The sequence below is a fragment of the Prionailurus bengalensis genome, chromosome C1, assembly GCF_016509475.1.
Source record: "Prionailurus bengalensis isolate Pbe53 chromosome C1, Fcat_Pben_1.1_paternal_pri, whole genome shotgun sequence".
NCBI lineage: Eukaryota > Metazoa > Chordata > Mammalia > Carnivora > Felidae > Prionailurus > Prionailurus bengalensis.
In genome coordinates, this window is record NC_057345.1 from 203,534,379 (window position 1) to 203,560,804 (window position 26,426).

At 53.7% G+C, this 26,426-nt stretch overlaps 1 protein-coding gene across 5 annotated transcripts in view; it reads left to right on the top strand.

Annotated features, from left to right (window-relative positions):
* The window catches only part of PNKD (PNKD metallo-beta-lactamase domain containing), a 58,741-nt gene extending 39,035 nt beyond the window's left edge, over positions 1-19,706 (top strand). For 2 of the 5 annotated variants that reach the window (XM_043577803.1, XM_043577807.1), the window contains exons 3-10: positions 14,457-14,572; positions 14,692-14,822; positions 15,443-15,501; positions 16,225-16,317; positions 16,661-16,824; positions 17,550-17,636; positions 18,555-18,670; positions 18,908-19,706. In XM_043577803.1, coding sequence (XP_043433738.1) covers positions 14,457-14,572; positions 14,692-14,822; positions 15,443-15,501; positions 16,225-16,317; positions 16,661-16,824; positions 17,550-17,636; positions 18,555-18,670; positions 18,908-19,081 — 940 coding nt within the window. In that variant the 3' untranslated portion in view covers positions 19,082-19,706. Of the gene's footprint in view, positions 1-799; positions 996-14,456; positions 14,573-14,691; positions 14,823-15,442; positions 15,502-16,224; positions 16,318-16,660; positions 16,825-17,549; positions 17,637-18,554; positions 18,671-18,907 lie in introns of those variants that run through there. The other 3 variants (XM_043577806.1, XM_043577804.1, XM_043577805.1) reach the window with 3 other exon arrangements.
* The last annotated feature ends 6,720 nt before the right edge of the window (positions 19,707-26,426 follow it).

The following is a 26,426-nucleotide window of genomic DNA, read 5'->3' on the forward strand; positions in this document are numbered from 1 at the left end:
TGCCATCTAAATTGGTCCTCTCTGTCCTTCATATCGTTGCCCCTTATGCTCACTCCCTTTCTAACAGCACACTTTGTAATCACGCACAAGTATGTATGAATGTATGTATGTATGTGTGTATGTGTGTGTATATAAACATAAATAAATGCATGTGCAATTATATTTATTTGCTTATTTGGTTTGTTTCCTTGCCAGCAGATTCTAGGTTGTAGGCTCCGGGAACGTAGAGGCTGTGTGTCTTTGACCCTTGCACTCTCAGAGTCCAGCATAGTGCCTGGCACATAGGAGGCCAGAGAATGCTAATTTAATGAATGAATAAATGAATGCATGGCAGTTGGCCCAAGTGATCTTCCAGGTTCCTTCCAGCTGAAAAAGTTCGTCTAAGGTTTCCCGCCAAGAGGACCATTCCAGGGACTCTCCCAGAGTCCCCTGTTGGGGGAAGGTGGGAGGAAAGCCGGGCGGGGGTGGGGGGCGGGGGGACCTTCGAGCTTCGGTCCCCTCCTAGGCCACTGGAGATCTTGGACCCGGATTAGCGCAGGTCCGAAGCCCACACCGGCCCCGCCTCCCGGTCGGCCAGAGGGGGCGGGGCCAGGCCGCCTCCAGCCGGGTGGCATTCGGGGCGTGCGCCCGGCCGGCAGTGGCGAGGGGGCGGGTTCGAACGCGAGTCGCCGGGCGGGGCGGGGCCAGAATGCCCCCCACGGCCCCCAGCCCGGCAGTGCAGGGGGCGGGGCCCCATCCCAGACGGGTTCCCTGCCAAGGGGCCAGGGCAGAGCCGTCGCCTAGCAACGCCCCGCCCCGCCCGCCCCCGATCCGCCGCGGGCGCCTGCCCCCAGCATGGCCTGGCCAGGCTGGTCCGCGCCGTGGCTGTGGGTCGCCGGCTGCGGGCTGCTGCTCCTCATCCTGGTCCTGCTCGCGAGCCCCCGCAGCTGCCGAACGCGGCGGACCCTCCGCGGCCTGCTCATGGCGCGCAGCAAGCGGCTGCTCTTCCGAATCGGGTTAGTGTCGGGCTCCGGCGGGATGCGGGGCTCGGGAAGGCGGGCGCGGGGGGAAAGGGGACTGAGAGGCGGGGGCCGGGGGAAGGACTTGAGGGTTCGGGTGGGGAGGGGGCTGGGGGATCCAGAGCCAGAGAAGGGCGATCGAAGAGGCGGGCTAGAGAAACCACTGATTTAGGGGGACTGAGGAAGAGAAGGAGTTGAGGGGGGCTGGAAAAATGGGATGCGTTGGGGAAGGATTGGAGCGGCAGACTAGGATGGCCAGGGAAAGGAGGCATGAGAGGACAGCTGAAGAAAAGAGCCAGATGAGGGGCTGGCGACAAGGGAACTGGAAAAAGAGGGCAGGTGCAGAACAGAAGGAATGCCTCAGACCATCAGAGTGTCACTGGGAACGGCGGGCTCCTTCCATGTGTCCCTGTCCTTCTCCCCATCACCCAGCTCCCCACCACACAGTGTAAGCGCTTCTGTCTCAAGCTAGAGTCCCAGCTGTGTAGGGACGCTGTCTCTTTCCTTCTATTCCCGGACCCTGGCCCGTGTCCAAAGCCCCAGGCTGTGAAACCCGACTCTACTCACTCAGATCTGTCGAGGTTCACTGACCTCCAATGACTTTTTCCTGTCAGATCCCCTTTCCTGAGTCCTCACTCTTTCCTTCCCCCTACTTTTACCCTTTCCTGGGCCAGACCAGGGCGGTAACCAGCTCTGATCTGGCATGGAGACACTAAGAGCCTGGGAAAAAAAACACAAGAAGCCTTCCTAGGGCCCCAAGAAGGCTTCTTAGGGCCCCTAATCCGTACCCACAGCCAGCAGGGCAAGGGGGCAGGACCTCAAGCTTGAGGGCAGCTCCGATGGGGACAGGAACTGTGGGAGCCCTGGCCACTGGCCAGGTTTGGGGGAGGGCCCAAGCCCGGGAATTTCCTGAGCTTCAGAGAGGACATTGTATGATTATCCCTCCTCCCCAGACCACCCCAGGTCTTCCAAAAAGCTTCAGCCCTAGGATTCTACTCAAACTCAGTCTAAGGAGTAGAGATCTAAAGGCCTGGTGGGGGGAAAACCAGAAAAACATGGGGGGAGAGAGAATCGTGGGTGCCTTTGGGGCATTCACATCTCTAATGGCCCAAACATTGGTCATATTCTTTTTTTTTTTTTTTCTTTTTAAAGTTATTTATTTATTTATTTATTTATTTATTTTTGAGTAATCTCTAAACCCAACATGGAGCTCGGGGCTCAAACTCACAGCCCCAAGATCAAGAGTCACATGCTGTAACACTGAGCCAGCCAGGCACCCAACATTGGTCACATTCTTGATCATGCTCCAACCGAGTCACCATTGCTCTGCAAATAGTGTTAAAATAATGAGCTTTACAAGCATTTAAATAATTTCATATCTGGGACCCACAAAATTTCTAGGAATTGTACAGCTCTATTTGGGGAAGGATTTTTAAAATTTACTTCTGGCTTTCAAAATCAGTAATGCTGAAGTCATACAAACAGCCTGAGGAAGTGGAAAATAGATGTTTCCACAAAGAACTGGAATCAGAAGTCCTGAAATGAGAATTCCCAAGATTGCTGTCCCAGAATCCTGAGGTCTTGGATATTCGTAGAACTTAGGACCTGGGAGTTTGCAAATCCCAAAACTTGGAATTCTCGGAGAACTTCTTTGGAATTCAGTATTCCTGTTGGGCTTTCCTGTGTCTGGATTTCACCATTGCCTTGGAATCACCTCCCAAAATTTGCAGAGCAGAAGGGCGTGCCTGGAATCAGAATTCCAGACCCTGCCCCTCCATGGTCTGGGAAACAATTAGTCCAGTCCCTTGGGGGAGAGGCCGCTTGCTGCTGGGAGGGACAGGGGGTGTTAGCAGGAAATGGTCTGGGGGAAATGGGCAGGTGTTGCTGCTGTGGGGTTGCCTCCAGGAAGGATGGGGGGGGGGCGGTGACGGGACAGGCCGTGATGGGAAGGGGCAGAGTTCAAGGGCACGCTCCACCCTAAATGTGTGGCTGAGAGGAACACAAATAGAAGGTTCCACTGGGGGCTGGAAAGCAGGTGATGGAAATACTAAGAGAAGAGTAATTATTATCATTAATAACGGTAATCACTGGTGTTTGACAATTTTATAAAGGGGTTTCCTCAAACATAACCACAGCTGCCTTGGGATGGGGATGACTGGGTACCGCGGAGGGTAGATCCAGGCTAACCTGAGATAGACACACACATTCGAGACTCTGCAGGGCACGGGAGACGTGAAGCACATGGCAGGCGGGTTCAACAAATCTGCTTTTGAATCCTAGGTTTGTTGCTTAGTAACCATGGGGCCCTGGACAGATAACTCAGCCTCTCTATGCCTCGGTTGTTGGCGTCTGTAAAATGCGCCTGGTGATAGTACCTACCTCGTGGGGATCCTTTGAGAATCAAATGAAACTGTGCATATTAAGTGCAAAAGGTCTGGCTCATAGTAAGTGCTTGGGAAATGTTAGCATTCGCTCATTCTGTAGCATGGAGAATGGATGCGAAGGTGGCACCAGCTAGGATCTTTCTGGAGCTTTCTTCCTTACTTCTCCTGTTTTCCAAGCCTATCCTGTCCACCCACCCCTCAGGAAATCCCACATCCCTTTATCCATTCATTGAACTCTTAACTCTTCTGGGTTGGGATTGTGGGATCACAGATATGAACAGAGTCATATCTGTGGGGAAAGGAACATATGAAAGGGACCCAATCTGGGGCAGGAGACAGGGCATGACAAGTTCCCCAGGGAGTGGCAGGGTATGCCTACGGAGGCTGGGGTCAAGGGTGTGGGACTCTCCTATGTGTGCCACCTACTTCGTGCCTCAGTTTCCCTTTTGCCCCTTTGCCTTCTCAGTGGTAGTTGAGGGGGTGTTGCAGAATGGGGCCCTGAGCAGAGCCTCAGGGGGCAGGGGTGAATGGGGAGCAAGGCTGGGCTCATCCAGGGCTGGGAATGTCTCACAGAACTGAGAAAGTAGATGGTAGCCAGCCTTTGGGGATAGACAGTCCTAGGTGGCAAAGCCCTTCTACCCTCCCTGACCAAACCCCCTCTTCATTCCTAGGCATAGAGGGTCTTTCTTGACTCTCCCAACCTAAGTAAGACCAACTGGCCCTGGGACAAACCTTGCTTGCTCCACTTCTGCAAGAGGAACGCCCTCCTCTGGGGCCAGTAAGGTCCACTGACTTGATTTCAAGGAGTGGCAAGAATCCTGGGCTGATGATTCTTGAGTAAATGACCCACCTGCTTGTGACCTGAATGAAGGCTGGGGTAGAGGCAGTGGGCTGGGCCAGCCCCTGCATGAGGGGAGCAGAGGGTCCTTTTCCTTTCTGCAGGCCTTTGGGACCCTGGGGAGCTACAGCTCCAGCATCCACAGTGGCCTCTTTGCTGCAGGGTAGTTTCCAAAGCATGGCCCTGAGTGAGTGTTTCCTTCCTCAAGGCACAATGCCTCCAGAATGGAGTCCACACCCCTCACCCAGGCCTTTGGGACCCTGGTACACCCCCTCCACACCTGGCCCAGTGCCATCTTCCCCAAGCCCTGAGCTCTTTCTATACTTCTGTCTGGGCCTATCAGACCTTCCTTCCTCCCTACATCTCTACCTGTCGAGTTTTGTTGCATCCTCAAAGCTCACCTTCAAAATGTACCCAGGGGTGCCTGGCTGGCTCAGTCAGTAGAGCATATGACTCTTGATCTTGGGGTCTTGAGTTGAAGCCCCATGTTGAGTGTAGTTGAAGCCCCATGTTAAAAAAAAAAAGAAAAAAAAATATATCCAAACTCTGAAAACACTTATCCCCACTTCCACTGTTACCACCCTGGGCCAACCCACAGTCTCTTCCCAGGCCTCCTCAATTGACTCCTTCCTTTGGCATCTGTACCCCCAAAGTGTTCTCAGCACAGCAATTGGAACAAAACCGTTAAGATGTACGTTAGAAATGTGCCGCTTCTCTGCTCAGATCCCTCCAGAATGGCTTAAAGACCCTCTGAGAGCAGCCCATCCCCCACCTCACCTGGTATGCTGTTCACCTTGCTCATTCTGCCCAGTCGGCCACTTCACTCTTCCCAGAACACTCCAAGACAGGGTTACCTCTGTGCCCTGCCACTGCTGTTCTCTCTCACTAGAACCTTCTTCCCCCTGATGGCCACATGGTTTGCTGCCCCACTCCCTTCAGCTCTCTGCCCAAACTTCACCTTACTGGGGAGTCCTGCCCTGACCATCCCCTGTAAAAATAGCAGCACTCACTCCCCTGTACTCTATCCCCTCTGCCCTGCTTTATTGTTCTCCATAGTACGTATCACCATATGACATCCTATGTATTGACATGTCTATTTGTTTATTGGTTTTCTCCCCCAACCAGAATATGAGCCACACAAGGGAAGAATCTCCTTTCACTCCTGTATCTCAGCTCCCAGAACAGTGCCTGGCACAGAGGTGGCCCTTGTTACAAGTTTTTGGAATGAATGAAAAGCTTGGCCCCGGTGCCATCTTTTCCATGAAGCCTGCCCTTGCTCCCCAGTCAAAATTCATCTCTGCCTCTGTCGTGACCCTTGGCACTGGCATCCCCCTTAGAGCTTTCATTACACACTCTTGCTTGTTCTTGCATTAGGTGTTCCCAGATCTGATTCCCCCACTGGACTCCAAGCCCAGGGAGCAGGACTGAATCAAGAGGGCCTGGCATTGGGATGAGGGAGAGCAGGGGAAAGCCGAAACAGACCAGAATCTAAATCACACAAAACCCAGGGTTCTTGGCAGGGATTATAGGCAGGGAGACATGGCCAAGAGGCCTCCAGCAACGGCTGTGCCTCTGGTCCTCCCTGAGAGCCCTCAGCAGTGACTTCTCCTCCCTCTGGGGGGGATGGATGGAGTCCTGAGAGGGCTGTGAAGGCTGCAGAAGCCCAACCCGGGACAGACATAGAGACTGGAGATAGGCCCCGTGGTCTCCCAGGCAGGCTTGTTTTTTGTTTGTTTGTTTTTTTAAGTTTATGTATTTATTATTGAAAGAGAGAGTGCACAAGGTGGGGAAAGGCAGAGAGAGAGAGAGAGATGAGAGAGAGAGAGAGAGAGAGAGAGAGAGAGAATCCAAAGCAGGCTCCAGGCTCTGAGCTATCAGCATAGAGCCCGATGCGGGGTTCGAACCTATAAACTGTGAGATCACGACCTGAGCCGGTCAAACGCTTAACTGACTGAGCCACCCAGGCGCCCCAGGGCAGGCCTGTTTTGACCACGTGCAGGTACTGCCCCACTCCTGGGCATGGAGAAGTCTCCCCCCCTCCACCCTCCCCACCAGGCATGCTGGCAGCTTCAGGAAACTCACTCTCTAGGGCCGTTTTAGCTGTCTCATTAACTTCAGTTTCCTCAGTTTTGAGAAAGCGTAAAACATTGAGCCTCTTTCTGTTCCTAAGGGTCCTGGGAGCAGCCCTGTTCCAGCACAGCTCTGTGTCCTGGTCGCCTTCCAGGCCCCTCGGCCCTCAGACAGCATTTCTGGGTTTGGTTTCATAAAGAGCGTCGGGTCAGACGCAAAGCCTGGGGCAAGCTGGGTCCTGGGGGATCGGAGGGCAGATGCCCAAAGGACCTCTTGACCAGAGGCCTCAGCCACCTGGGCTTGCCCATCAGGTCCCAGTGGAGTCTGGGGCCCGGGCTAGATGGGAGAGCTAACGAGAGCCCTCAGGCCTCTCTTGCCCAGGATAGTGAGACTGCCTGAGGGAGGAGGGGAAGAAGAGCTCCATTGTGTGCTCTCCCTGGGTGTCTGGGGGGAGGGGAGGGGTTGTGTCTCAGTCCCCAGCTGAGGCCCCATGGGGCCTCCCAAGGGGCTGGAAGTGCAGACTCAGAAGCCAGAGAAGCCACACTCTGTTCAGTGCGGCTGGGAGTGAAAGGTGTGCCAGTGACCCCTCACTGGGGTGGCTGTTGCTGTGTCCCAGCCCTGACTCCTCAGGGCAACTGCAGGGAATCACCCGAGGCAGGCTGTCCCCCTCTCCCCTCTCCTCCTTCCCCCTCCCCCCTCCCCAATCTGCACATCGGTTTTTCTAAGTCCCAGAGGACCAATTAAGGAACTTTCTTTTCTTTTTTTTTTAAATTTTTTTTTTAACGTTTATTTATTTTTGAGACAGAGACAGAGCATGAATGGGGGAGGGGCAGAGAGAGAGGGAGACACAGAATCCGAAGCAGGCTCCAGGCTCCGAGCCATCAGCCCAGAGCCCGACGCGGGGCTCGAACTCACGGGACCGTGAGGTAACCTGAGCTGAAGTCGGACGCCCAACCGACTGAGCCACCCAGGCGCCCCAGGAACTTTCTTTTCTTTTTGGTGAGGTGACAGTGGGTAGTTCTGGGCCCCAGAACTGCTGGATGAGAATCTGGGTGGGGGTGGGGGTGCAGGCAGAAGAGGAAAAGGTAAGAATCTTCTTTTTTAACCAGCAACCCCAGATCACTCTGATGCAGCTGCCCAAGGCACGCATACATCCCAGCTTCCTGACAATGCCTGGGAACCCCATGGCAGAGAGTTTGAATCCCACATGGGCTCTGGGGTGTCAACATCATCTTGTAAATCATGTGACCTTTCGGGCCTGAGCTGCTCTTTCAAGGAGGAGGCTCAAGCTCTTTCAAGGAGGAGGAGCGCCCGGTTTCACTGAGAAGGAAACTGAGGCTTGGAGAGTGAGGTCCTGCTTCTTGCCTCTGGCAACAGAAGAAAGGAAGCTGTAGGGGCCCATTATATGGGGCAGTGACTTCCGGCTAGGTGGGAGGCTAGGAGATAGGACTGGTTCTTCCCAGTAATTGCTTCACATTTCCTGCCCAGAGTCTGTTCTGCCTTCCCACTCTTCTGCATCTGGTGCATGATGCTACCCATGGAACCATCAACCCAGTCATACATCCAGGATTAGGAATCAGTCGAGATTTGAAAGGGGCCTTCAGGATTCTCCAGTTTAGGGTGTCTTACCCTGAGGCCTATGGGGTCTCGGACCCTCTGCATTCATGGGTAAAATGCCACACATGTAATAAGTTCGGCCCAAGTCTGAGTCTCAAAAAGGCTAAAACCAGGGATCCAAGAGGCTCCAGTAGCCAGATCCTGGGTTGTGTGTCTGGGTCACTGAAAGTGACCCTAACGTGGCATTTTTGTCAGCAGAGGCCCTCAGAGGCGTTGGGTCTGCCCCAAAATAGTTCAGGCCCACTCATGTCATTCTTCCCCCTGATTTGGGTTTGGGGGGGTGCGGATTCTAGCGGTCAAGGGTGTGTACTCCAGGATCAGGCTGCCGGGGATGAATCTGTGCCCCACCGCTGGCCTTGGTGTGATCATGGGCGGCCCCCTCCCCACCTTTCCGGGCTTCAGTGTCCTTGTTTATGAAATGGAAGACTGGTAGCAGCTGCCTCCAGGTCACTTGGAGGCCGACTGGAGGCGATTGATGGGAGGCACCTCACTCAGCTTGGGCTGCCCTGAGGTGATGTTGGGGAAGAATGGACCAGTGAGCTCCAGAGCTCAAACACACAACGTTAAACTGACAGATACACTGTGGGGAAAACAGATGATCTGACAATAGTTAACCTGCCTGTGCAGACCCCCATCCAGTGCTTCCTACAGCTCCTCCATTCAGGGGCCCTGGGTCCAGACCCCAGGGTCTGGGCAGCTGGGATTTTGTGCCTTGTGACACAGCCCACCCATGTCCTTGGGTTCAGTGACCCGCTTCTCAGAGCACCTTGCTTGGCCAGGTGTTTGGGTGCAGCAGGGGGAGGGGAGGACTTGAGAGGCAGGTGGGGGAGCGGGGAGGGGCAGAGGTGGTTGAAACTTGGGCCCCACAAGCCCCCACTGGGCTTCACAGGGTCCACAGCTGGGCCTGGGGCCCACTGAGCTGAAGGAACACCTTCCGTTCCGGTCACTTTAACACCTGGATGTTTGCCCCCCCCCCCCCCCAGCCTTTCCTGGGCACTCAGCCAGCATTTTCTGAGTGCCAGTTCTGTGCTCTACTAGTGCAGGGGGCCTCCCAGGGGGGTCCGGAGGAGCCACGAGGAGCAGGCTGGGTCACCAGCCAAGTCTGCCTCCCCCATGCATGGCACTCACTGATTAGACACCGGATAGAAGTCGATAAGGTCCCTGCCACTGAGGGGCTCAGCTCCTGCCACCCCCAGGGGTGGGGGTGGGGTGGTGGGAGGTGAAGCTGAATGTTCTAGATGGAGCAGAGGAAAGTGGCTTTCTGCTGGGGTAATCAGGGTGGGTTTGAGCAGAGTCCTGAAGGATACTTAGGATTCCAGTAAGAGGAGGAGGCCTGGAGGGTATTCGAGGCCAGAGACCTGCCGGAGCTGAGGCAGGATGGTAGCTTGAAAATTTAATGAGTTATTTCAGGCATTCAAAAGAAGATGGATAATATAACAACCTCCACCCCCACTGCCCAGCTTAAGGAACAAAATATTACTGACACTGTGAAGTCCCTGTGGCCACCCCCGCAGCCTACTTCCTTCCTGCCTCCGAAGGAAGCCTGCTAACCTGCACGTTGACCATACGCTCAGATGCCTTTATTCTCTGACTACATACATCTGTATCCCCAAACAGTACAGATAATGGTTTGGTGTGCTTCGGCATTTTTAATAACTATTGTCAGATTGTCTGTTTTCCCTACAGTATGTCTGTTAGTTTAATGCTGTGTGTTTGAGCTTTGTGCACGTTGAGTGAGACCTGGTGCTCCGGATGATCGTGTGGTAACACTCTCCTGTCACCAGTGGGGAGCCAGTGAAGGCTTTTGAGCAGGAGCAGGACTCATTCAAAGGTGGCGTTTTAGGAACTTACATTTTTCCAGTGGTTTAGGTTTGGTTCAGAGGCAGAGAGCTGAGGAAAGGAGGCTTTCGTACGGGCCTCGTGAAGAGCTTCTGGGGCCTGTTCCCTGGGGTAGCCCGTCTTGGGGTTGGGGGGAGCAAAACTGAGAGGGTTCTGTTTTGGTAGCATGTGGCAGGGACAGGGTGAAATGGTGGCCTAAGCTGTGCCACTGGGAGGATGACGGGGCCTTTCCCAGAGAGAGAAGACATAGCGGGAGGGGCTGACGAGCATGGTTTCAGACCCCGGTGATGATGACACCCAGCCAGCACAGGAGGCAGATGAAGAAGAAGCCACAGCTCTGGGACTGGAGAGAGTCACGTGGGGGTCACTGTCAGGGGAAGAGCAGGCCTGAGGATAGGATCCCAGCAGTCACTAGGTCCTTGCCCCTACCCCAGGTCCTTCCCCTGCTCTGGCCAGTGATCTAGACTCAGGCCCATAAGGGCCACCTTGTCCCTCTCCCCCACAGCCAAGCAGGGCACAGATCTCAGGCCTGGCGTCTGTTCCCAACTTTCTCCATCTCCCCACTCCCCCACCCTGCTCCCTTAAACGGCTCCCTCCAACACTGCAGGCCGGCAAGCTCCCAGAAAGGGAAGTCAGAGCGTGTGCCTCCCCGCTTTAAGAACCACCAGCAATTGGGGTACCTGGGTGGCTCAATCGGTTAAGCGTCCAACTCTTGATTTCGGTTCAGGTCATGATCTCACAGTTTGTGGGTTCGAGCTCTGCATCGGCCTCCCTGCTGATGGTGCAGTCCCCCCCAGCGCCCCCTCCCTTTGGGATTCTGTCTCCCTCTCTCTCTGCCCCTCTCCCCACTCACTGTCTCTCAAAATAAATAAATAAACATTAAAAAAAATAAAAACCACCAGCAGTTTCCTGCCCCCTTCCACTGCCTGGCCCTGCCCACCCCTCTGACCCCTCCCTTGGCACTCTCCATCCCTCTGGCCCTGCCTAGAGACTCCGAGACCTCCTGGCAACTCCCAGAACATGCCCCACTCCTGCTTGCTTTGGGGCCTTAGTGCTGCTGCATCGCCCAGACAGTCCACACTCCCTCTCTGATTTCCATTCCCAGCTCATTTGTGACCCTCAGAGAAGAGACAGGCCTTCCCTGAGCACCCTGTCTCCAGTAAGACGGGCTCCCCTCTGCTGCCCTCTTCCACCACCAGCTGCTTGCGATTGATTTGTTTCCTGGGTTGGTGTCCGTTGGCCACTCCCCTCTCTATGTTGGCAGGGCCCTGCCTTGCTCTCCGCTGTCTGCACCATGTCCAGCACGTGCAGGAAATCCTTGCTGAAAAGAGTAAATGAAAGAAAGCGGCCTTGTTCACGGCAGCCTCTCAGGGCACAGTCCCTCCCTTTGTGGATCTTGACCTTCGCCGGGAAATCAAGCACATATAATAAGCATCCAATAAGGAAGACAAGGGAACATTTATCAGGTCCCTCCCAAATGTGGGCAACCACGTTCTAACAGCTGTGAGGGGTGCCCGGCTGAATTCGGGAAGGAAGCGACAGTTGCTGAGCCTTCCCCCCACCAGGCCCTCGACTGACTGTTAACATTTGTTACCTTGTCTCATGTCACTGAATTTTCACACATGCCCGCGGAACTAAATAAGTCATGGTATCACCACTTTATAGATGAGGAGCCCAATCTAAGAGACCAATAACTTGCCCAAGGACACTGGGCTGGGGGAGCCAAGCCATGACTGGAACCCAGGGCCCCCACGCTTTCCATAAGCCTAAGTAGGAAGAAATGAAGTCAGGAACAGGACTCCAAGCACAGGTGCGAGGTGGTGTCGGGGCACAGAGGAAAGGGTGATTTTATTCCCTGATTTATTATTTTGTAAGTTTTCACTTTGAAATAATTTCAGACTTGCAAAAATAGCTCACGGGATTCTATACACCTCTCACCCTGCTCCCCTGAATGTGACGTCTTTCATAACCACAGACAATTAGCAGAACCAAGAAATTGACATCCATAGAAACTCTTTAACTACCCTCCAGACCTTACTGAAATCTTCCCAATTGTCTCACTGACATTCTTTTTCTATTTACGTTGTCCCAACGAATCCTCTCTCGTTGGGCACAGAGAATCAGCAGCCCCTGCCAGCTGGCTCCCTTCCTCCCTCTGGGGACTTTTACACTTCCGGTCTGTCCAGTTCTGGGTGAGCCTTCCCCACATTCTGACACAGCATGCTCCCTCACTTCTTGGAAACGTTACCCTCCAGAGAGGCCTTCCCTTGATGTCATCATTCTCTGTTCTGTTGCCCGGTTTTATTTTGTCACTTTGACTTGACATGTCTTTATTCTCCTGTCTGTCCCACTAGAATATAAGCTGCTAGAGGGCGGTGACTCTGCCTTACTCACTGTGCGCCCAAAGCAGGCTAAGAGCAAAGGCCTCACTAAACATGGTTGAATGCATAAAAGTGTGAAGCGGCTGGAGCTGATTTGAAAGCACAACAGAGGGGGGCCTATGAAAACTGCACATCCAGACACAGAAAGCATGGCCAGACCCTCCCGTGGTGTATCCAAATCCCAACCTGCACACGTGTGTGGGTACCCAGAGCAGGGATCGCAATGATCAAACTCTGGCAAAATCGAGGAAACCTGCTTGGTTTTTGAAGCACGTGTATGCAAATCAGCCAGCTCTTCCCAAAGGGGGGCCTGAAGAGCGGCTGCCCCTGCCCCCACCACCCCAACAGAAACACAGCAAATCTCTGTAGAGACTTAGGGTGCATTATCGACCCCCCACCCTGTACCTCGACCTCTCTGTCCCAGGCTTAATCAGCCAGAATCTCTGCCCCTCTTCTGACTTGCTGTACAACCCTAAACATTGGTACAGAGGCTTTTGGAAGCCCCCACCCGCCCTCCCAGCACCTGACCACCCCAGCCTACTTCCATTTTCCCTTCAGAGAGGCCAGCATGTGGGACAGCTCCAGGTGGCTTGATCTGAGCCGGCTGGGCTGCTCACATTATTTGCAGGGCCTGATGTAAAATGGAATTTGGAGCCTTTTGTTCAAAGAGCAGGAAAAAGGTGCCATGAAAGGTACTAAAATATAGTAAGCTTTTCCTTTCTTCTACAGTTTCTCTTTTGACCTGTCCTCATATTTTTAGTTTGCTACTTAATGTCATTCTAAGTAAAGAAAAATTAAAAATCTGAGTCATTAACATGAATTTTGCCTTTTGCCTTAGTCTTAAATGACATTTAAGTCACATATGAAATCACTGAAACTACGTAATTCACATTTCTTAGAGGGTACGCAGATAATGTGTTTTGTTCTTACCTGAGCAGTGGAAAATGCCGCACAAAACGAAGTTACCTGTTTCTATCCCTTTTGACACACACGCATTCTGCCAGCTCTGTCGGCCTTCAGCTCACTCAGGAGCGAGGGAGGACAGAAAAGATGGGACAGATAGGTTACCCTCTTTCCTTTTCCTTCTGTAGCATCTTTTACAGCATAAGTGGTCGGATCATACAGGGTAATAACACGAGTGAGAAAGAATGGACAGGGCTTCTTGGTCATTGGCGTTTCTTAGAATGCCACTAACTTCCTTCTGCATTTAAAGCCAATTCTGGTTTGGGCCAGGGTGTGGCCTCTCGGGCCAGCCGGTGTGCCCCTTAGTCATAGGTGTGTACTCACCTTGTAACCACTTGGAGTCCGAATGCCCACCATGACGGATGCACCAGAAGCCCGGGCTGTGGGCACGCGGTGTGGGTCTGGGGCAGTCGGGACAGAGCGCACACGTGCTCTGTCATCTCCTCCACCCACCGCCTGTTCCCTTGTCAGGCTTCACTTGCAGGACACAGGTTCTAAGAAAAAATCATGAAGAGCTTCAAGATGGTGACCACGGAGCGCTAAGCCGAGCGCAGGGGCCCTAGGTGACCGCACAGGTCACACGCCCGTGAAGCTTGCCCTGCCTGCTCGTGTCCTGTGTTTGGAGGCCTCTGTCACTCACAAGTCCCCTCTGTTGTTTGTGCTGACTTGTCGCCTTTTCCCTTCTCTGTGCCGTGCGTGGGATGGCCCGAAATCGTGGCGGGAGGGGGGAGGGAGTGTGGTCAGACCGTCCAGCCTACCTCTCCCTGCTTCCTCCACCAGACAGCCAGACAGAACTTTCTATAGTTCCGCAAAGGAGAGCGCGCTGCTGTCTGCCGCCTCTGGGCCTGGCCTGTTGTTTCCTCTACCCCAGTGGCTCTCAAAGTTTGGTCCCTGGACCAGCAGCAAGCATCACCTGGAGCTCGTTAGAAATGCAAATTCCCAGGCCCCGCCCCAGACCTGCTGAGTCCCGAAGGCTGGGGAGGGGGCAAAGAATCTGTTTGAACTCCCAGGCGTGATTGTGATGCACCACTGCTCTCCGGAAACACTTTTTACACCTCATTTCAGCTTCCTAACGCGTCCACCCTTCTCGTGGACTAACCCCCTCCCCTCTGAGTCCCCTCTGAGTCCCCTCTGTGAATCCCTCAGCTCACATCGCCCCTGATGGGCCTGGGGCTCGGGGTGTGTCCATCACGGCAGTGTACGGAGCAGGGCAAACAGTAGGCACGAGATAATGGTAGCGGTGCGTTGACTTGGGGTGGGGGGGGGAGGCGTGGCCAAGGGAGTGGACACGTGGGACCTGGGCATCTCCGAGGGCCCCACGCCCACGTGCAGGGGCGGGGCTGAGCACAGACATCCCGCCCCGCAGGTACAGCCTGTACACCCGCACCTGGCTCGGGTACCTCTTCTACCGCCAGCAGCTGCGCAGGGCTCGGAATCGCTACCCCAAAGGCCACTCTAGAACCCAGCCCCGTCTCTTCAACGGTGAGCTCTGGCTGCCCCGGGGCCACCATCGCCCCAGGCTGTGCCCACCCACCCTCCCTGCCTATGCCCCATCACACGCCCCTGGCTGCTGGGCTCCCTACGCGTCACCCTGTCCACAGCCCATCTCTGTCCCCCAGGAGTGAAGGTGCTTCCCATCCCCGTCCTCTCAGACAACTACAGCTACCTCATCATCGACACCCAGGCCCGGCTGGCTGTGGTTGTGGACCCCTCTGACCCTCAGGCTGTACAGGTGAGGGGAGGGGCGGGGGGGGGGGCAGGGGTACCTGGTGTCACTAGAGAGGGGCTGACCCTGATCCCTCTGCCAGTGGAATGTGTCCCCTTGCACATGCCCTCACACATAGACCCCCACAACCACAGCGGGGTTAAGGGCCAGTGTCCAGGGCATGGCTGGGATGGGGGGAGGACAGCCGTGGGGGATCTGAGCCACAGGGAGAGGGATGCTGACTCAGGACCATGGTCTGAGGTTTCTTCTGTCTCTCACTCTCTGTGGCCCCTTTCTGACCGTCTTTCTTCTCTCCTCATCTGTGTCTGTCAGTGTCTGGATCTCTCCATCTTTCCTTCCCATTTCTGATTTTGCTGTATGTGGCTATGTCTGTGTGTTTACGCGCCTCGGGTCTCCACCTCCCCACCCTCCCCCCATTGCCCTTGCTCAGTCTCAGCTTCCCCCCTTCCCCCTAACTCCATTCTCTAGCTCTCTCATCCTCTAGCTCCTCTCATCCTCTCATCCTCTAGCTCCATCACCTCCCTGTCCCTCATCCTCCCTGCTGCCCCCTCTGCAGCCAGCACCTGCACCCCTGTCCCTCTCTGCACACCACTCCTCAGTCTCAGTACCTCCTCTCTCTCCCCCAGGCTTCCATTGAAAAGGAGGGCGTTGATTTGGTTGCCATCCTCTGCACTCACAAGCACTGGTAAGGGACTGGGGTGGCATCTGGGTATGGATGACCTTCCCTGGCCGACCCTGGCCCCAGCGGGCTTGTTGGGACTGGGCCTAGGGAGGACAGGCTGGGCTGGGGGGCCGGGAGTTAGGATGAGCGGGCACCCACCTTTTTCCTAAAGCCACCAGGGCATCAGCAGAGAAGGAGGGAAGGGGCGGGTCTCCCACCCTGCACTTATCAGACTCCTAAAGCCCTAGAGGAGGGCAGGGCAGGCATTTATCTCTCATTCCGTGGGCATGTAGTAGATGCCTGCTGTGCTTGGGACGTGGGCAGACCTCGTGAGTTCTTTCCTCAAGGAGATTATAGTCCAGTGGGGGAGACAGCCCCGCATGACAGTGTACAACAATGACAAACATTTAGGTGGCACTTGGCACAAGGTGCAGGAGGTGGGGGGCACTTGGTGAAGTGTGACCAGGTCCACTTGGAGAGACTAGAGGCTGATGACCCTGGAGCTGAGAGAAGCCAGAAAGATCGGTTGGCATTGGCTGGGTGACAGAAAGGAGGGGTGGCAAGTCGCGGGGATGACCTTCTGAGCAGGGGAACAGCTTGAGCAAAGGCCTAGAGGTGTGGACAGCTTGGCTCACTTCTGAAGCCCGGGGCTCAGTGCCCAAAGGCCTGGAGATCTGGAAAGAGAAAGGCAAGGAGGCCCAGTACCATTGCCCCTCAGAGTCCCTGCCTGTCTCTGCCATCCCACAGGGACCACAGTGGAGGGAACCGTGACCTCAGCCGGCGGCACCAGGACTGTCGGGTGTATGGGAGCCCTCAGGACGGCATCCCCTACCTCACCCAGTAAGTCCCTGACCCCAGGGTGGATGGTCCTTCCATGAGCCCTTTCCTGCACCCCACCCTTCAGTCGAGGATCGCAGGACTGCCAGCAGTTGGGTCTTTGCTGATGCCCTTCCTGACCCTTGGAGGGCAGATCAGAGCCCATCTGAAGACTGGCACTACCCACCCCCCAACTCATCCAGCCATGGTCCCCAAAAGAGGAAGAGGCGAGGGTTTGGATCTGAAGCCCTGGGCATCGTGGGTGCCTTCCCTCTTTGGTGTGGAAGCTCCTTGGGCTTAGGGTGGGACAAGGAGCAGCACATCCCAAGCTCTAGTACCTTCTCTCCGCTATTGCCTTGCTTCTCAGTCCCCTGTGTCATCAAGATGTAGTTAGCGTGGGACGGCTCCAGATCCGGGCCCTGGCCACCCCTGGACACACGCAAGGCCATCTGGTCTACCTGCTGGATGGGGAGCCCTACAAGGGTCCCTCCTGCCTCTTCTCAGGGGACCTGCTCTTCCTCTCTGGCTGTGGTGAGTTCCCCCAAAAGGGAAGCAGGAGGAGGGGCCAGAAAGGAGGGGGAGAGGTCAGGACAGGGACCCAAGGACAGCCACAGTCCCATGCAGTGCATTAAAACTTTGGTTTTAGCACAGATATTGCCTTGACAGTTACTCCCATCTGTATTAGCTCCCCCCCCCACCTTTTTTTTAATACCTTCACAACTTCCTACAGGGGATGGACAGAATGAGACAACACCGGTAACTGAGTACAGACCTCACAGGGTATTTGTTTCCACCGTGGAGCCTAGTTCTCTGCTACAGTCACTGGAGAGACTGGGTTACAAAAAGTGGAAAACCTCCAAATGAGAGGGTAAACCGTGGGTGGGGGAGGACCACAGTCCCAGGCTGCACGGAGTCTCAAAGGGCAGCACTGGCAAAGAAAAAAGTGCTCCGTGGAAAAGAGCAACCCCACACCAGCTGTGCTTGGGGCCCTTAGAACTCGGCCTGAAGGTTCTGTACCCCCTCCCCACCCACATGTCAGTATATGCAACAGAGGCTTCAAACAGGTCTGGTTGGGGAGTGAATATGTGGGCTCAGCATCCAGTGGGAAGGACGGCACGGAAGCCTGGGGGAGTGGGTATGGCAGGGGCAAGGCTAGGGCTGCTGGCCAGTCCCAGCTCTGCAAGCTGGTCCCCACCCCTCTTACGCCAAGCTGTGTTCTCCTTGTATCTTGTAACATACCCGCCGACCCTCACCAGGACGGACCTTTGAGGGCACTGCAGAGACCATGCTGAGCTCCCTGGACACGGTGCTGGGGCTGGGGGATGACACTCTGCTGTGGCCCGGTGAGGTGCCCCTCCACTCCTCCCTCACTCCCCTAGAGTCCCAGCCCACCCAGCTTCGGGCCCGGAGGTGACGCAACTCCACCTCTGATGGCTCCGGGGAGCCAATTCTAGCAGTCAGGGCAGAGCGCCCTTCATTTTGGAGCACTGGCTCTGAATGCCTCTGCTTCTCACACTAACTGCCCCTGACAGCCAGCCCTCTGCCTCCTGGGAGCCCTGTAGGCCCTGGTGCATCTCAGAGACATGGCTGATATTTTATAGCTAGAGCCTAGAACAGAAAATAGCCTTTGCTTATCGGAGAAGTCAGTGAATCTACTCTGCACGCATCCAGATCTATATTCCCCATGCATGTACGTTGAATGTCCATTTGTCCATCCATACAGACACCGCATGTCCCTACACACACACACACACACATCGGATATCCATAGTTTCTAAAACGCATCACTAACATGTCAATTAATCCTCAAACCATGTATTTATCCATCCATTCATTTGACAAGTGCTTTATTGAACACCTAACATGTGCCAGGCTCTGTTCTAAGCACCGGGGACACATCTGTGTTCTAGTAGCATTATAGTTTGTTTTTTCCACTTGCCAAATGAGAAAATTGTGGCTCAGAGAGTGCCACGATTTGGCTGAGGTTGCACAGCTGGGCAGGGGCAGAGTCAGGGCTAGGATGCAGGTCCTCCGGCTCTAGGTCTGGTGGTTTTCCCCCCTGAACTGCTTCTGCCCCTTCACTCATGGCTGACCTGTGCCCACATTCAGAGAAGCAGCTCCGTGTGGCTGGGGCTTTCCTGGAAGGGCCACGCCTCCCCCTGGTTGTCAGGTACCCAGAGGCCGGTGGGTAGGGAGGACATTCTCTGACCCCACCACCAATCTCTGTGTGTCCTGCTCTCTGCCCCCGTGGTGGTCCTCAGGTCACGAGTACGCGGAGGAGAACCTGGGCTTTGCGGGTGTGGTCGAGCCCGAGAACCTGGCCCGGGAGAGGAAGATGCAGTGGGTGCAGAGGCAGCGGATGGAGCGCAAGAGCACGGTGGGGGCTTGGGTCCAGGAGGGGCCCGAGGGCACTCCCCAGCAGGAGCCCCTCTCTGCTGAGCTGGGGCCTGCAGGCCCCTCCCCAGAGCTCTGACGGGGGAGGGGGGGGCTCCGTTCACAGGCCTTCAAGCGAGGCCTCCTGGACCCTGAGACAGGGTAGGGGGTGGGGAGGCTTCCCTGACTGGGTCTATTTTCCAGATTCTCTCCGCTCAACCTGGTGCCTCTCGTCCCACAGTGCCCGTCCACCCTGGGAGAAGAGCGCTCCTACAACCCATTCCTGAGGACCCACTGCCTGGTGCTGCAGGAGGCCCTGGGGCCAGGCCCGGGCCCCACTGGGGACGACAGCTACTCCCGGGCCGAGCTCCTGGAGAAGCTCCGCCGGCTGAAGGACCTGCACAAGAGCAAGTGACAGCCCCCACCCCATCCCAGCCCGCCCCCCGCGGCGGGGAGGCCACCCGTCGTCGCCCGCACCACACCATCGCTCTCATCGCTACCACCCGCCACCTCCACCGGCGCCCACGGCGGGCATCAGTCCCAGCACTGTCAGGGGAGGAGGGTCGAGGTGATGAGGACGTGAGAGCGAGGAGGAGGAGGCTGGTGGAAGGCTTGGAGACCCCACCGGGTGAGGCTGAGTTATCCGGGGCGAGAGGAAAGGCAGAGCCTTGGGACATCTCCAGAGCCAGCTGGGAGGGCGCCTCCTCTCCTGCCCTGTTCCTGCCCGGGCAGTGAGGGGTCATCTTCCCCCTTCTCCCATCCAGGGTTGGGAAAGACAGTCCCCCAAAGTGGCCTGAGGTGTGGTGCCTTGGAAAAGCGGTCACTCAGAGGGGGAGCTGGGCTCTGGTGTCCTGAGACACTGGCCCTCCTCCCCAAGCCTCCCCTCCCCGCCCCTCCCCCCCCCCCCCAAAAGCATTTTTCAAACAGCCATTTCTGGGAAAGATGAAAGGGCTGGAAGTCTGGCTGTCTGGACAATCTCGGCCTCAGTGACTCCCCTACAGCCTGGAAAAGGGAGGGTCCTGGTTGCCACGGAAACTGGAAACTGCACCTCAGGCTGAGGAGACACAGGAAGCTGGGATTGCAGCCCCACAGGCTCCTCATGCAGCAGGCCTCCGCCCCTGCCTGGGGCCCAAAGGACTCCCCTTTCCAGGGGAGAGAAAGCCATCTTCCAGCCCGGCCACGGCAGTTTTCTCCTGACGGTCCTTGTTCTTAGGAACTTCTGCCTTGCTCTAACTCCTTGTTTATCCTCTCAGTCCCGCTCTGCTTTTAGTTATAAAGACATTATTCATCTGGGCCTCTGCAGTTTGCCAAGAACATCCCCATGTCATTTCTCATTTGATCCTTGGTCCCACCCTGGCTGGGGGTGGGGGTCTGCGCAGCAGAGCGCAGAAGTCAGAAGTCCGGGAGCAGACTGCTGTCGGAGTGGTGGCTTCCAGGACCCCAGGCCTGGGCCCCTCCCCGCAGCTCAGCCTCTCCTCTGGTCTCTAGTCCAAGTCCTTCTGGAGCCAAAGAGAGGAACCATAAGGTCCTCGAGCGGGCATACCTCGGGTCAACCAGGGGCCTTCCCTTCCTGTGTGCAAGCCTTCCCTCGGGCTCCGCTCACCTCTGCTGAGACTCCAAGAAGACCCCTCCCTTCAGCTTCCCCTCATCGTCCCGCCTCTGCCTCCCTCTCCAGCCACAGCCTCTGGTACCAACTCTTAGCAATACCACCAGAATAGAGTTCCCTGTCCCCCAAGACATGCAGTTTCATGCCTTTGTGCCTTCGCTCATGCTGTTTCTTCAGACTGGAATGCCTTTCCCCTGCCCCTCCGGCCTTGTCTGCCTGGCAAACACCCATTCATCTCTCACAATCCCCCTCAAAGGCCCCCTCCTCCGGGAAGACATCCCCCAAGCCCCTCGCCCTCCAGGCTACCTCTGCTCTTTGTAAATGCTTCTCTCGTGGCAGTTATCACACTGTATTTTACTTGTTTACATGTTTGTCTCCCCTTCTAGACTGTGAACCTTTCAGGGCATGGACTGTATCTTAATGCATCTCTGTATTTCTGCGCCTAGCACGGTGCCTAGCACACAGTAGGCGCTCAATAAATCTTGGATGAATGAATAATTTAACCGGGGCTTGGTCACTCAGTGAGATCGTCTTTATGGCTGGTCCCACTTTCCCGTCTCTGTCACAGGTCTGCTAACTTGGAGTTACTGCTCTCCAAGAGCCTTGGCCGGAAACAGTGCTATAAATACATGCTCCCGTGGCTCGTGTGCACTTGTTCGGGATTACAATGTGCTTCCCTTAGCGTTTTCCAGAGCTTGAGAGGCACAGGTGCACCACTGGCAGCGAGGGAGAGGAATAGCACTGAGGGGCAAGGCCTTGGTGCCGGCCCCTCTTGACGCGTTCTAGCAGAGTCAGACTCCAGGTCAGCACCGTCCGTCAACCATCTTGAGTTAAACGTTAACACCATGGTTGTGTTTTCATTGTATTTACCTTTGAGGCCAATGTTTTTGGCGAGTGATAGCAGTTTTCTTTTCTTTTCTTTTTTTAATTTCTTTTATTTTTTTCCCACAAAGTGACCACAGTTTTCAACTCACAAAAGAGGAACAAAGTCCAGGTGGCATTGTGGGCATGGCAGAACTCTGCAAGGTGGCCCTGACATGCCTGACGACTGGGAAGTACCAGCTTAGTTCCACATTTCCTCGGGGCCGGACCAAGGCATGGTTTTCCCACACCTGGCCACAATTCGGCCTCCCCTCTTAGGCGCCCCTCACCCCAAGCTAGGGACTTTGGCACTGGCCTCCCTGTCCTGGACCAGGACTGCGCTTAGGGTGGGCAGGGAGGAAGGGGCCATGGTCCTCACCTTCCTGAAGAAGGGAAGTTCTTTGTGTTCTGTGGTTGTCTCTGGATCACTCCTGTCTTGAACGGGCAAGCCCCCAGGGCCAGGTCTCTTTGGGGAAGCCCAGCTTCAGGGGCACTTGGCAACAGTTCTCTGGGGCTGGCAAAACATTTCTGTAGAGCCTTGGGTGACCCTCCCACTGGGGCATCACCCCGAATGACAGATAGCACGTGCTTTTCAAGGTGCTGGAACTGACCGGCAACAACCACGCTGCCTGCCCTTTGCTTGCAAGAGAGCGGGTGCCACCAGCCTTAGGGACTCCGGCTCCATTCCCAGTTCTGTCATTCAACATCCAAGTGACCTTGGGCAAATTTCCCTTCCATGACCTCGGTTTCTCCACTTTCCATAGAGATGACAACCTTGAAGGAGTCAGAACCCCTTCAGGTGCGAGGGACGTACTCAACACTTAGGAGCTTAAAACTAAGAGGAAAATTTATCAGCTGGTGAAATTAAGAAGTGTGGGGTTATGTCACGGTGACTTCAGGCACGGCTGGATCCACAGAGTCAAAGGGCAGTTTTATCATTCAGCTCAGTTTTCTTCTGTATTGGTTCCCTTCTCTGCCAGGCTTTCTCCCTGCAGTGGAAAGATCATCTCTAAGTGCTAGGCTTCCAGGCCACTAGTTCATCAAACTTAGCAGAACCTCCAGTAATCCCAGAGACTGAGTTTCATTGGTTCAGCTTGAGTCACGTGCCTGACGCTGAACCAATCATAGGAGTTAGGGGAAAGGGCCCCTCTCACTGCCAGGTTAGGTCACATGACCACACTCGGAAGGGCAGTGTCAGACCCAACTGAAAGGTGCCCTGTGTGGAAAATGTCCCCCAAAGTAATAGGGACTCGTACCAGAAATGAGGCAAGGCAGCACAATCATAAATCTTCACCGACAATCCCACTTACTAGAGGCTATTAGGAGAGTCAGATGAGAAAAGGTATATGAAGTCACTTTGGAAAATGGTACATCAGATTCCTGGTGAGATAATTACTTGTATAGAAGAGCATAGGTACGTGGCCACAAAGGTATTTGAATATGTAGTTTTAAAAATAACCAGCAAGTTAGGGCACCTGGATGGCTCAATAAGTGTCTGACTCTCTGTTTCAGTTCAGGTCATGATCTCACGGTTCAGCGGTTCAGGCCCCACATTAAGCTCTGTGCTGACAATGCAGAGCCTGCTTGGGATTCTCTCTCTCCCTCTCTCTCTGTCCCTCCCGTGCGCTCTCTCTCTCAAAATAAATAAATAAACTTTTAAAAATGCTGAAAAAAATATGGGGCGCCTGGGTGGCTCAGTCAGTTGAGCGTCCAACTTCGGCTCAGGTCATGATCTCGTGGTTTGTGAGTTCAAGCCCCGCATCAGGCTCCGTGCTGACATTGCAGAGCCTGGAGCCTGCTTCGGATTCTGTGTCTCCCTCTCTCTGCCCCTCCCCCGCTCATGTTGTGTCTCTCTCTGTCAAAAATAAATTAACATTAAAAAAAATTTTTTTAACATGTATTCATTTTTGAAAGACAGAGAGAGACAGAACACAAGCCAGGGTGGGGTGAGAGAGAGGGGGACACAGAATCCGAAGCACACTCCAGGCTCTGAGCTGTCAGCACGGAGCCCAACGCGGGGCTTGAACTCACAAACCATGAGATCATGACCTGAGCCGAAGCTGGACGCTCAACCGACTGAACCACCCAGGCTCCGCCCCCCCAATTTTTTTTTTTAATAAATAAAAAATAAAAAAATAAAAAATACTGAAAAAATAAAAATAGCATTTTTTCCTGAATCACAGGCTGTCTCTAGGGGCAGAAAAGGGAAAAGAGAAGGAACACTAATGGGCAGACTTAGGGGTTCAAGGGAAGAACGGAGACCAAGGAAGCTGTCGATGTGAACATGAAAAGTTTGGGCATACCTGGGTGTGTTCAGGGTGGTCTTAGACCTCCACGGCCCTGGCCACAAATGAAGCCTTTGAAAGTGGGTGGGCAACTAACCCTAACGGTCAATAAACCCTTGGCAATCACACTTACTGAGTTCCTAACTATAGGTAGAGCCCCACAAAAGATGCAGAGAAAGCCATCTGTTTCAGGGTTCTTCAGAAAAGCAGAACCAATAGAAAATGAGATGACAGATGATAGATGGATGATCGATCAATAGATTGATAAATGATAGATAGATGATAAGGTGGGACAGGGTGGCAGAGAGAGAACTTGGAGAGGGACCAGTCTGGACGGGAATATTGGTTCTGCCTCTGGTTGACTGTGGGTGATGCTACACAGGCATCTCATGTCACCGAGCCTCATTCTGGAGCGGCTGGAAAACTAAATGACATGAATGGTGTTCAGTGAACAGCCTCTCTCTCCTCTTACTGTTATTAATAAACTTAGGGCCAGTCCATCGGGTACAGTAGGACAAACTGATTAAGAACCCAGACTCTGGAGACAGCCCATCCGGATTGGGGTCCACGCTGTCGATTTATTAACTGGGTGACCTTGGGCAAGTTACTTAGCTTTTCTGGGCCTCTGCTCGTCATACGTCCAATGAGGATGTGGCTTGGAAGCTGCTTGTGAGGATTAAACGGGTTAACACCTGCAGGGCTGAGCACAGAGTGAGCCCTCTCTCTGTTAACGGCTGCTAACAGAGCCGATCCCAGCGGCTGCAGGACACAGGCTGTCCCTGTCACAGGTTCAGAGAGGCCAACTGTCCCACATGGCTACACAGCTGGTATGTCAACCTGGAACCATGTGGCCTTCCACTGGCCTAGCGGCCCTAAGGGGGGATGGTAACAAGGGCCTGTAGCACATCTCTTCCAGAGGTTTAAAAATAAGATTTACAGCGCACCTGGGTGGCTCAGCTGTTAAGCATCTGACTTCGCCTCAGGTCATGATCTCACGGTTTGTGAGCTCAAGCCCCACTTGAGGTAAACCCGAGTCCTGCTTCGGGGGAGCCCCACTTCTCTCTCTCTCTGCCCCTCACTCACTCGTGCCCTCTCTCTCCCTCTCAAAAAATTAGATTAACAAATTGGATGTTGATCCTTCCGTGAACCACTTTGTCAAATTTCTTTCTCTCCTAGCAGCTGGCAGGAAACAGCCAGCACCAGTGGGGAGGGATTTGGAGGGGTGGGTGAGAGAGAACCTGGGCTCCCAGGAGCGGGAGCCTTTGCGGACAGGCAGGCGGGAGTCCTGGGCAGCTAGAGGGGCCTGACCAAGGAGAGGCGAGGGGATAGGGGGAAAACTCCAGAAAGGGTAGAGGGCTCAGGGAGGAAATCTCCCCTCCGGTCAGGAGTTGAGGGAGGTGAAGTGCAGTAAGGAAGGGAACTGCCTGGGCACCCCTCCTCCAAGAGCCTCGAGACCACAATTTTCTTCTTTTTTTCTCTTTGTCCTAATAATCAAACTTTCTGTAATTTACATATGAAAGCAATAGGGTTCGCCTTTTTTTTGGATTTTATTTAAATCTTCTATTTTTTACCAACAACTTTATCGAGATATAATTTCCATACCACAAAATCCATCCTTTCAAAGAGTACAATTCAGCGGCTTTGTGTTCACTGTTTTGTGACCATCACCATCTAATTTTAGAACATTTTCATTCGTCCCCCAAAGAAACCCTGTGCCTGTTTGATGTCACTCCGTGCCTCCCCGCACCCACACTCGGCAACCACCGATCTACTTTCTGTCTCCACAGAGTTGCCTCTTCTGGACGTTTCACATAAATAGGATCAGACAATTTGTGGTCTCTTGTGACTTGCTCCTCTCACGTGGCATTTCCTCAAGGCTCATGTTGCAGCACGCATCACGACTTTACTCTTTTAATGGCTGAATGAGAGATACTGCATTGTGTATACATGCACCGTGTTTTGCTTATCCACCTGTCAGTTGACAGACAGTTGACTCGTTTCCACTTTTTGCCTATTACGAATCACGATGCTATGAACATCTGGGGTACAGGTTTTTTGCGTAGACAGATGTTTTCAGTTCTCTTGGGCATAGACCTAGGAGTGTAATTGCTAAGTCATACGGTAACTCTACATTTAACTTTTTGAGGAACAAACTACTTCCTAAAGTAGTTGTGCGTTCTCTTAATGCCCTGGCAGTCTCCATGTGCAGAGAAACGCTTATTCAGAATTCACTCAAAATAAAATTTAAAAAATAATAAAATTAGAGGCACCTGGCTAGTTCAGTTGGTAGAGCATGCAACTCTTTTTTTTATTTTAAGTTTATTTATTTATTGTTGAGGGAGAGAGAGAGAATGAGAGCTGCTTAACTGACTGAGCCACCCAGGCACCCAGAAGCATGCAACTCTTGATCTCAGGGTCGTGAGTTCAAGCCCCACATTGGGCATGGAACTTACTTAAAAAATAATAATAATAATAAATAAAATTTTAAAAGATACTCAATTTCTTAAATTGCAAAATTTTAAACATAAGCATTTTTAAAACTTTTAAGTTCAACTTATCAGCCATATTTTAATTATACATCCAGTAAATGTTAATAATAACTTTTAAGGGGGCTTTAATTAATAGTTGGTCCTCTTTTCAGGCCTGGGTGGCTCAATCAGTTGGGCATCCACTTAGGCTCAGGTCATGATCTCGCAGTTCATGAGTTTGAGTCCCATGTCGGGCTCTGTGCTGACAGCTCAGAGCCTGGAGCCTGCTTCAGATTCTGTGTCTCCCTCTCTCTCTGCCCCTCCCCAGCTCACGCGCGCTTTCTCACTCTCTCAAAAATAAATAAAAGCATTTTAAAAACTTTAAAACAATTGGTCCTCTTTTCAAAATTAAAACTGCTTTAAGCAGTTTATGTTGTACTTATTCATTCCAGATATTCCATTTCTTTTTTAAAAGCAATTGATCACATATGTCGATTACATCTCATAAAGCTGGAAAAAGGTAAAGTAAAATAGAAAGAA